The sequence below is a fragment of the Triticum aestivum genome, chromosome 7B, assembly GCF_018294505.1.
Source record: "Triticum aestivum cultivar Chinese Spring chromosome 7B, IWGSC CS RefSeq v2.1, whole genome shotgun sequence".
NCBI lineage: Eukaryota > Viridiplantae > Streptophyta > Magnoliopsida > Poales > Poaceae > Triticum > Triticum aestivum.
The window spans coordinates 643149958-643161726 of record NC_057813.1 but is presented as its reverse complement, the minus strand read 5'-3'; the positions used below and the strand labels follow the sequence as shown (position 1 = coordinate 643161726).

General features: G+C 42.8%; 1 protein-coding gene across 1 annotated transcript in view; it reads right to left on the bottom strand.

The window, feature by feature from the left end:
- Positions 1–2459: 2459 nt before the first annotated feature.
- LOC123162253 (wall-associated receptor kinase-like 18) overlaps positions 2460–11769 on the bottom strand; it is a 13860-nt gene continuing 4550 nt past the window's right edge. Inside the window, exons 3-6 of the mRNA XM_044580029.1 lie at positions 4855–5379; positions 4231–4713; positions 3836–3880; positions 2460–3694 (exon numbers count right to left, since the gene is read on the bottom strand). Of these exons, the coding sequence (XP_044435964.1) occupies positions 2460–3694; positions 3836–3880; positions 4231–4713; positions 4855–5379 (2288 nt within the window). The remainder of the gene's footprint in view (positions 3695–3835; positions 3881–4230; positions 4714–4854; positions 5380–11769) is intronic.

Sequence of the window (11769 nt, the reverse complement as noted above, 5' to 3'; positions counted from 1 at the left end):
ATGTGTAGTTATTGATGTTTTCTTTTGCCTATATGGTTATACTGGGGGTGTTTATTTGCAATCCGGATCGCCGCCGGTACGAAAGAAAAACGGATCTTGAGCTAGAAATTATAAGCTTGCTTTCAAAACAATATTTTAAAAATATTTAACAGGTAAAATTAACATCATATTTAGATTCCACACATTTTTCTAATAAAATTTCATATATAATATGTTAAAATCGAAGTTACGGTTTAAAAGATATGGATAATTTAGAAAATCATTTGTTTGATTTAAATATATTCCAAAATAATATTAAAAATACTTAATAGGTAAAACTAATCTCATATTCATATTCTACATATTTTTCTAATCAAATTTCATATATAACATGTTCAAATCGGAGTTACGGTTTAAAAGATATGGATGATTTAAAAAAGTATTTGTTTGACTTACATATGATCTGTGGATGAATTACCTAAAACGTCAGGGGGGTTTTCGAAAAACGTAAAATAACGGTTCGGGTGTGACTTAAATCCGGACGGCGGGTTGATTTCAAGAAAATACAGGGACTTTTGTGTAAAATATGAAAAAGAACAATTCGCTCTGACTTAAAACAGGACTGCGGGTCGACTTCTCTGAAATAGAAGGACTTTTCTGAAAAAATGCCATGACGGATGAAAGAAACCCAATTTACTTTATTATTATATAATATTATAGGTAAAGAACTGTAATGTAGTATGGTTGGCTAAAAAAGTCTGCACAATCAAACTGCAGGGCACTCTACTGGTGCCTGTAATATACTGCAGTTTGCGTATCTTCAATTGTATTTCAGTTTCATCCGCATCGCCGTCGCGCTCTTTGGTTTCTGATCGAGACAAGACCGTCCAAGTTCTACATGGACGACGACTTGCTCCTCAATGGGGGGAAGTGAAGGACGAGCATATATGGTAGGAAGGGCGGCCACTGTCCCATTCCTCCTTGCAGTTTTCACAAACACAGGCGTTATAACTCTGTGTAATGTTGCTATGTTAAACCCTGATTTTTAAGACCTATTCTTGGAGTAAAAGACTGTGTAGGAATCTAACATCGAGTCGCAGCCAATTTCTGGTATGCACGTTCTAGTATTTCCTTTACAACAAAAAAGCATCACCTACAAGTTCTAACAGTCAGATCCTTTCGGATCACATAAATGGGAAGCCATTATGCATGTGCCAGAAAGGTGTGGTGCATGTACCGTCAACATTAGCTTGATGTTTTCTTCTTAAATAGAAGGGGCATGTTGCCATCGATGAAACCAAAATCTCTGGACTCATCAAGTTTTTTCGGATAAAATGTTAATATACTAATCTTGCAGGCAACATTTGCAGGACCGAGCGACACTTTGTATTCCTGTGAGACGTGTGCTTCGGTACACCCCGTTATATAAATCAATTGTGTCATACAAGCCTAATGCATGAATGAACAGCTGGATTTTTCAGTCTATGATCTGTATCTGCCACGACATGGTATTGTTTACTTCTCAGATAAGGATGTGAAGTATAATCTTACGTACAAAACATATACTCCCTCCGTCCGGAAATAGTTGTCATCAAAATGAATAAAAAGAGATGTATCTAGAACTAAAATAGATCTACATACATCCCCTTTTATCCAGTTTGATGACAAGTATTTCCGGACGGAGGGAGTATTTGACAGCACCACTGTGTTGACAATTTGCTGATTAACTTGTCAGATATCGCCATATTGGTATGCACGCTTGGATGGCGTGATAAAAGTCTACATAGAAAGAAGATAGAGGAGCTCGCCAACGCAGGTGAGTCCCTTATAAAGCTAAATAATGTATTCTGAGTTAAATCTTTCCAAATAAGATAAACTTGGAGGTTCTGCGGTCACGATTTCAGTGTTACACTATTAATAAGAAGAGAAATAGGTGATTACTGTACAACAGAGGCAATGTCACATATGGGCATCATGTATTCATGGTGTTTGCCTTCTCTGACTAATTAATAAGGAGGTATACACATCAATTCAAACCAGAACAAGTGCGATGCCATAGATGTGGCCCGTGCAAAAATAAGTTAATCCTTCCTGTAGTTGCCGAGACTGAAACACAGCGCAATCATCTGGACAAGCGCGCATACTAGGAACAATGAACACAAAGAACAGAGTTTTTGTGCTGCATAAAACAGTTGCAGCTTTCTTGTTTAGTTATAGAAGTACTTATTAAATACGGTCTCAAATGAGCTGCACGGTTACAGTCTCAAAATCTATGCCGCCATGACTGCGTGACCTCGTGCCATCCCACGACGCAGCCAGGGCGAACTAACTGAAATAACGAACAGAATCCGCCAAGGCATGAACATACGCACGCTGCCTGGCCGACCACTTATTCATCTACGAATAAATAGAGTTTATACTATGCAACTCTCAGATAGCATATATGGAATGGATAAGCACCGGAACGTTGATGAACACACTTAGCGCGGCAAGCTAGCAGATGATAAGAACTCTTGCTCCAAGCTATAACATCGTTGACTGTCTGCAGAGGCTGGATTGACTCCATTACCTGAGTGAGACGGGACACTAGGTTCAGCTCGTCCATTTTTTGGAGTGACATGGGATGACATCGAACGTTTCTTATGCAGAAGCTGCAAAGACATCTCCACTTCCTTCATCGTAGGCCTTTCCTCACCATGGATCCGTAGGCACATCTCTGCAATGGAGGCAACACCGATAATTTCTTGCTCGGTTGCTTCTTCACGAACTTGAGCAGCGACTATCTCTTTTATTGGCCTCTGCTGCATCTCCGCAAGAAAATAAATAGATAAACTCTGGGCTGCGCCTGACTCACCAGTAAAAATGGGCTTCCGTCTGAGAAGTAGTTCTAAAAGCACAACACCAAAGCTGTACACATCGCTCTTTTCATTTAGCTGCCCAGTGCGAAAATACTCCGGATCCAAGTACCCAAATGTGCCTTGTACGTGTGTGGTAACATGAGTTTGATCTATATGCACCAATCTCGATGCACCAAAATCGGAAACTTTTGCAGTGTAGTTTGCATCTAGGAGTATATTGGCAGACTTGACATCACGATGGAAGACTGATATGGAAGCTGCAGAGTGGAGATAATAGAGAGCTCCTGCAGCTTGCGCAGCGATTCTTAAGCAGTCATCCCAGGACAATGAAAAGGTGTTGCTTGGAACAGAATGAAGGATTTCAAACAAGGAACCATTTGGAACAAAATCATACACTAGTAGTGGCACCTCTGTTTCAAGGCAGCATCCATACAGCTTTACGATGTTTCGGTGGTTAATCTGTGAAAGGATGGCGACCTCATTGATGAATTGGTCAATCTCACCTTGCTCAATGACCTTAGATTTCTTTATAGCCACGACACGTTGGTCACACAAGATGCCTTTGTACACCATGCCATGCCCTCCACGGCCAAGGATCCGTGTGTGATCAAATTTGTTTGTTGCCTGCTCTAACTCTTCCAGAGTGAAAATCTTTGTCCTTTGACTTGCATCTTCACTCGATGAAATTAATTGTTCTAGAAGGAGGCCATGATTCTTTGCAAAATACTTTCTTCTCAGTTGCTTTTCGATGTCTCTTCTCCATCTACGGAGGATAAACAATGCACTCAAGCCAAGAAGTAGAAGTCCAAAGCCAATACCAAGCCCAATGGCGATACCTGCAATGAATGGTGGCACACCTTAATATTGGTCTCATATTTTGTTGTGTTCATATAGAGTGGAACCTAAAGTAGTACGAAATGCACCTGATAGAATAATTTGCTTCTTCGATGGAGCACACTTCATTTTTGTAGTGTCATATTCACCAGGGCAGTCGGTACAAGAATGACTTCCATTAGTGTTGTGGCATACTCCTTTACAATGGCCTGGTACCTTGCACTCATCAAAATCTGCAGGCCAGAGCAACATCACATATAAAAATAAACATGAGTTTCTTGAGAAACTGGTGATCCATATGCAAATTATGTTAGACAGTATATAACATTAATGGATGACTAGAAGTTATTGATGTCATAGTTTACATGCATGCAAAATACTCCCTCGGTTTCCAGATATTTGTCTTTCTAGACATTTTAAATGAACTATAACATACGAATGTATGTAGACACATTTTAGAGTGTAGATTCATTTATTTTGCTTCGTATGTAGTCACTTATTGAAATCTTTAGAAGGCCAATATTTGGGAATGGAGGGAGTATAACCAAGGGTAGACAACCTTGACAGCCATCGGGACCGGTGACATATGGATTTCCAACATAGCCATCATTGCATTTACAGCGATAACCTTGTACAGTTGAGTTGACATGTAAACATTTGCTATAGGTGCTAACACATGCAAATGTGGAGCTATCTTGAGCTGCCTCTTGGCAAGTTAGATTTGCGATGATCCATTGCAGTTTCCTTGAGTATGTACCAACAGCAGTGTAGAATGTGTTATAGGAAGACAGTGGCAATTCGACATGAGAGGTATATTCGATATCCAAGGAGCCCTCAGTAGTATTGATGTTTGTGATATAATATGACATGAATAATATTCCTATATCTGAATGCAGATGCAGCGTCAAAGTTGATGTGTTGCAGTAGAGTTGAAATCTGCCCATTGCGGAACAGTCATGTCGTAATCCAAATGGAAATAGAACCTTGATGTTACCACAAGACCGACTGCACTCCATATTTTGTCCAGCCGACGGATTGTAACCTATTAATTGTTAAAAAAAAGGTGGGAGTTAACATGATCATAAAGTTGGCATTACTTGTAGATATACCCCAAAAGATCAAGGAAAGATTAACTGCAAACATCTAGATCGACTCCGTATATAGTAAAGGCATCAATTATTACCAGGATCACGAGAGCAGCCATCGAGTACATACGGGTTGCCCGTGTACCCGACCTGACAATAACATGAATAACCAGGCATGCGCATGGTGTCCTGGCACAAGCTGTGGTTGCTGACGCAAGCGAAGTTCGCCTCATCTGCCTCAGCATCGACGCATGTCCCTTGGTGATTTATATTCCAATACATCGTAGTGTTGACCCCGGCAGTTCGGCGCTGCACCTGCTGGGCCTCCTTGAGGGGGACGAACTTGAAATGCACTGCATTAGCAATTATATCGGATGATATGTCGTTGCATCTCTTCCCATACACCGTATCGTGGTCTGTACCTTGTCCCCCACATATAGTGCAGAACGGAATTTCTGGGTTTATGTTTGAATTTCCAATCAAGTAGGCGTACACACCGCACACGGTGATTGACAGGTCCCAAAGAGCGAAACCGAAATGGCTGGAGGGGGGCTTTAATGTCACACTGTGCATTTCACCACTTGGACTTGTTGAGATGGCAATCAAGAAATTGATAGATACACCTGTCATGTGGAAGAACAAAAAATCAAATTACTCCAAACCGGTGAACAAGCTTCTATCTGTACTTGCTGCACAATTTTTTTTACAGTAAGCAGTACTTTGTAACATCGTCTTTTCTGAAAATGGTTATTCTATAATATAGTTTTGCTATTTGCCAAAAAAACTTTTGCTTTGCGATGTTGTTGTGGATAATCACATAATTTAAACCTAGCCTCACCCCGCACAAGTGTAAAAACAGTCTTATATTACGGGATGATGGCATATTTATTAGCAAAAGAACCCGTGATTTATAATAGGAGAAAAAAATACACTCACCTAACCTAATAATCATGACTCAAGACTCCAATAGGTCTGCGCCCTTTATTTCAACACATGGCATCTCATCTGTGTTGCCACCTATCATCTTTCCCACCCTCGCCGACAGACCTCCGTGCTCATACAATCACAACACATTTGAAGATTGTCAATCCTAAGGCGTCTCACTCTCAGCATTAAACATGGTTTTTTCATCTTCAGACCTTGTTTTGCTGAGATGTTCATTTTCAATCCGAATCGCAGCAGTAGGAAAGAAAGACGGATCATGCGTTGTTGATTAAGGTTGCACCCTAAGTAACATTTTGAAAATGTTTAACAGGTAAAATAACATCATATTCAGATCCTACACAATTTTTTAATGAAATTCTATATATACCATGCATGTTAATTTTGAAGTTAGAGATTAGAAGATATGTATATTTTAAAAAGCATTTGGTATTTACTACGGGTTGATTAACCCAAATATTAAGGGGTTTTCTGTAAAAGTGAAAATCTGACTTAAACTAGCATGTGAGTTGATTACCAAAAATATCAGAGATTTTCTACAAAAGCAAAAAATCTGACTTAAAACTGGACTATGAGTTGATTACCAAAATTATCATGGTGTTTTTTTTTTGCAAAACAACATGACAGACCAAAAATATCACCTCTCTTTATTGGTAGGTCTAGATTATTAAATTATTGAAATAAAAGACAAACAAGGGGAAGGAAAATATTTTCCGGACCGAGGGGGATGACATCGGCCACAGCCGAGCACGTCCAGCTGCCGAGGTATATTCTCCTTTTCATCCTTATTTTGTGGTCGGATTTTACTTCTCCATCTTCAGCTGAAGAAACTGAATCTATTTGACTGAATCGTGGGACTAGCGTACCTTTGCCAAATCGACCGGATCGCCTGTGCCCCAACATGGGGAGTGATGAGTGATATTTCTACACTCCTCTACCCTTTATTTAAACCAACATATTTCATTAAAACCGAGATACTCGCTCCGATATTGCCATTAATTACTAATCAATGCATATGATTTCACAAATCCTCTCTTTATTGTGTTTCTTTAGGAAATGGGCTAAATATGGACGTAATCAAGTGAAACACATGGAAAGGAGTAAAAGGTGGAGATAGAAGAAATCAGGAGGAGGCGCACCAACAATTCTAGAGCAGAAGACGATGTTTCAAGCAACCGCGACCGCTCACATGGGCGGCTGAATGGCATGGAAACCGAGGCTTCTTGTCCACCTGAACAACTTTTATAAAGGGGCATGGCCGAAATGTCAACAGAACGAACCGTATGCGAAGACAAAACAGAGTCATCTTCATCAACCCTAGCCGCCGCCATTTCATATCAAGGGGGCCTTCCTCCAGTGGGTTCGATAACTCAGGGCCACCTACGGGAAAAAAGGCGAGAATCCTTTCTTCTCCATTTTTGAATCACCAAAGGAAGCAATCAAGGAGCCCGTGGATGCCATACATGGTCACGGTACAATAGAAGAAGACCAAGGGGACAAAGACGACCAGGGTCTCAAAGGGCCTGGCCATTCGAGATAACGTCCTCGAGCTCCCCGTGGGGAGCCATGTGAGCCCGGGCTCCGACTCCAACACCGAGCAGCAACAAGAGGAGTCCAGCGAAGCCCCGCAGTCCCAAGGTGGGAAAAGTACGAGGGTGGCATCACGAGATGAGGAGCTACCGTCTGCACAGGTTAAACATCTGAGGAGATCAAAGGTTCTAGTGGCGAGCCAGTCCTCGGGGCCTTTCAAGCAGATCATCAGCTCAAATTCCTCCAAGGAATCTCGGCCACCCGGCTGACCTCTTCGTCTACTCCCCGCAACTCATAGGTGAGTTTTTTATAAAAAAAATTGCTTCGATTAGGAGAGCTGATTTTCTGGACCATGGTGCACCCGAACCTACGCTCAGCACGGTCGGATTCATTTCTGTTTTCCTGAGGATCTGTGCAAGTTAATGTGTGCAAAACCTATTTGCTTAACCATCAGCTAAAATGATTCTTCTACTAGGCCTGCTCGGATCCATTTTTTCACAGTATTGTATTAAACTGACACACAACCCTAAGGGCCTAAGCTACAGTGCCAGTCTAGTCCACTAGAAGAACTCAAAGAAATATTTTTATCCTTTGGTGTCGTTCCTATACTACAGCACTGTACATTCTCATATCTAGATATATACTGTAGAAAATATTGTACTATATTTTCAGTCTCAAAAGTGATGATAAAAAGTTGTGTGAAGACCACGATTTATCTATAAATCGTTGCAGATTTTTTAAAAAAATTGATCACTTGTGCATGGGTATTTTTAGTAAAAATCCATGAAATATTTACATTTTACAATAGTTTTAGTAAATGAACCTGCTTCTACGAATGCCGCAAATGTGAATGGGTACTTCATGATGAAAAACTCAAAAATGTAAATAATCTGAGTGTACACAGAATGAGGAACCAGAAATAAAATGATAAAATAAAGCATTGGAGAATGTACCAGAACTCCAGGATGTTGAATTTTTTAACACCTACGAATTCAAATTTAGTAGACTGATTAGCATCTTATAGGTCTCTTGATCACTTGTGCATGGTTCCTGAAACAATTTAATTAGCTCGTATCTCGAAAAGGTTGTCAGACGATGTATGGCTGTGAGTGTAGGTTCGGGTGCACCATGGTGCTAAGCAACATTTTCGTTCGATTAGCAAGGTGATGCAAGTCATGGATCCTTACTTTTGTACTTTCTCCTTTCACAGGGAGCAGTGAGACTCGATGGACGAGGGGTCCACAAGTGTCCCAAGGTCTTCATTAGCAGAAAGCTCAGGGGACTACTCGGAGACGGAGGCCGATCCTTCCCTTGCTCCAGCCGAGGTGACTGAGGCCTCGTCGCACCCTCCTCCCCCGGCGTTTGATGCCGCGCAGGGAGTCCTCACCTCCGTCGCCAAGGATCAAACGTTGGATATGGAGAATTAAGCAATGGACCAGTGGGGAGAACTTCCCCTGGTTCATGAAGATAAGGCGAATTCTCGCCCGGCATCCCCGAATCACGTGGCTTCAAGGCCACGTGACCGACAGGCGATGCCCCCTCCTCCTCCAGCTGATGAAGGGGCGCCGAGCACTTTGCTTCCGTCCCTAGGCCTTGGAGAGACCGAGCACACATAGCACCGACGGATGGCGGAGGTGGCTTTGATAAGCCCCTCCATGCTTCCCGAACACCGTGCCGTCCTTGACATGGCTATAAGCCAGTTTCAGTCCACTGAAGCTGGTTTAATGGAGGTTTTCCTTGGCATAGCTAAAGCCTTTGAGATACGTTTGATTTATGGTAAATACCAAGTATACTCAGTAGCCCGCATGGAGGATGTCAAATAATCGTCCACGGACACTTAGGAAAAAGTCTTAGTTTTGATAAAACTGCATTGCTTCTAAACTAAGTAGACTTGCAGTTACAGTAGCCCCCGAGCCTTAACCTAGTTTACCAAACGAACTTGAGGGTAGATTCACAGTTTGATTCCTACGTTTTAAAGAACGCGAGTATGCAGTAGCCCCGGAGACTTGTGTTGGTTCTACAATGAACCAACAGGAGGGTCGAATATAATCTTAAGTGGGTGCTCTTTTTTTTGTTGACTTTCGTTTATATTTTGAGCAGGCTTCTACCTGTTATCCCTTGGCCAGCTCGTCGGAGTTCGAAGAGGTGAAACGGCGCCTCGCTCAAGCTGAGGATGAAACTCTTCGGCTGAAGCAGGATGCCGAGAAGGCGCGAGGTAAGAATGTTTCACTCACTTCTTATGACTAGTTCTTGATTATCAAGGATATGTATGTTTGACCTCTGCTTTTTTAACTTTGCAGAGGCTGAGCAGTGCTTGTCTGACGCACAGGCCAAGCTTGAGAGAGCTCGGACTGAGGCCAAGCAACTAAAGGCGTCATCGCAGAAGAGTGCTGAACTGCTCGCTGATGAGCAAAAATGCGTAAAGCTGCTCAGGCACGCGTTGCTGCGGTGGAAGGGGACCTCGCGACTGTTGTCACTGAATGTCACGTGCTGAAGGTTTCCTAGGAGAAGGATGACGCCGAGCTCAAGAGGTTCGACTGCGAGCGCTAGGAGGCCGCTTCCAAGGCTGATGATGCAGCAAAGGAAGAACTGTGGCAGGCGATGGAGATAGACCCTATCTTCTGTAGTGTGTCTTCGGCAATCAAGCATGATCTGAGCTGAAGGAAATTTGGCACATGTCAGGTGCCTTCTCAGACCTTATTGGAAGCATGGAGGAGGCGTGTGCGCCGACCCAGCCGAGCAGCAGAAGTCCTTCTGGCTGCAATTCTAAGACCCGATGCGTCCCCAAGTCTTCAGCGCAAAGCTAAAGCAGTTGGTGGATCTACAGCGGGCGGCCAAGCCTGCCATGGAGGATCTCGGCAAGGCCATGTGGCCGAGAGATCCTCTGCCGACCAGTTTCTTTGAGTTGATGCGCTACCTTCAAGAGGCAAGTGCACATGACGATTTGTGGAAGCGGTCGGTGTGCATCAAGGGCATAGTTTTAAATGGCCGGCTATAGCCTCGCTATATAGCCCGCTATAGTCTTTTCAGTAGGGTGCCGCTAAATGGTCTCATGTATAAAATAGCCCGCTATAACTTTGTTATATCTGATTTGAAGGTCCGCCGCTATTTAATATAGCCCGCTATTTAAAACACTGATCAAGGGTGCTCGGCAGGCCTTTCCGGCGTGCAAGCCTACTACCCAAAGTTGGACATGGAGTAGGTTGCTAGCCAGTGCCCGGAGCGACATAGCAAGGAGGTGGAGCCGGAGAAGTACTTTGAGAAGGTGCTGCCAGCTGCTCGAATATCCGAAAAGAAATGCAGGCATCATTCTATTCTAGAAAATCTAGATTAGACTTGCACTAAAGTTTCCTCGGTACGCCAAGATGTATATATAATCGATAAATCCTTGATTTTATGTTGCTTATCTTGAATGGGTAAATCTAATTTGCCACTCATTGTTAGTTTTACACTTTTAGTTTTGACTCAATCATGACCGTTAAGATGCATAGTTGGCCAGTCATCGGCTCCTACCCCTGAGGAGAAACTAGTTAGGATGTTTTCTATCCACTTATAACCATTAGCTGATGTCTTGGTGCCCAGAGGTGGGAGGCGGATAAATAGCCCACAAGAGTAACCCCTAGTCCTTGGGAGTTCCCAGCTTGGATTAGAAATACTTCGATCTTTTTCAAAGAAAAATCCTTCCGCATTACACAGGCAACCATGATAGTTGTGAGTTTGACAATTCGTCCGACCTGCCGACCAATTTGGTGCATATTGTGATAGTCAGCTTCCGGCTTCACCCACATGAGGTACTCAACCGGTTAAATCAGAAGTAACAATCACAGAGGTGCTCTTATCCAAACTAAGCAGAAACAAAAGGGGCAAACATAGAAGCTAGACAACCCAAGTACGTATTGCCCAAAGACACAAGTTGAAATCGATGCATATATTGGTGAGAGGTCCGAGGACGTTATGAAGGACTCCATGGAGTACCTTGGTGTGTTGTAGGGTTCGGCTCTAACGCACCCCCCCTCCCCCCCGTGTTCGAGGTGTCGATGCTTGAAGGCATCCGACTAGGTATCATTAAGTTATAGCGATTGAATGAGAACAAGGATGCACCATGAGTGTATACATAGCCCGAAAAAGTTCAGGCGTTTCTTTATTCAATAATTTATAAGGTCGAACCTAATGATCCGGCCTATAACTAAAGATAGATTATTCGAAGAGTGTTATAAAGTCTATCCAAAGATCTGGCGCGCTTAGGTCCGAGCTTCGGTTCACGCCCAGTGTTGTTTCGTCGTTGCGTATTCTCCCGTGGGAGCTGGCTGTGTCAGTCTACAGTCGGGCTATCGGTGTTCTAAACATATGTAGCTTGATCGCCGAGGTATGGTGCCGTCAAGTTTCCAACAATCTTTGTCAGCACTAACAATGGTGCCAGTTTCGGCGCACGAACCAACTATGAGGCAAAGATTTAATAATATATTTGAGTTGTAAATTTCAAGCTAGATGCTCATATGTCGAGGACTTTGACACATGTTTTTGGTTTATCCGAATGGTCC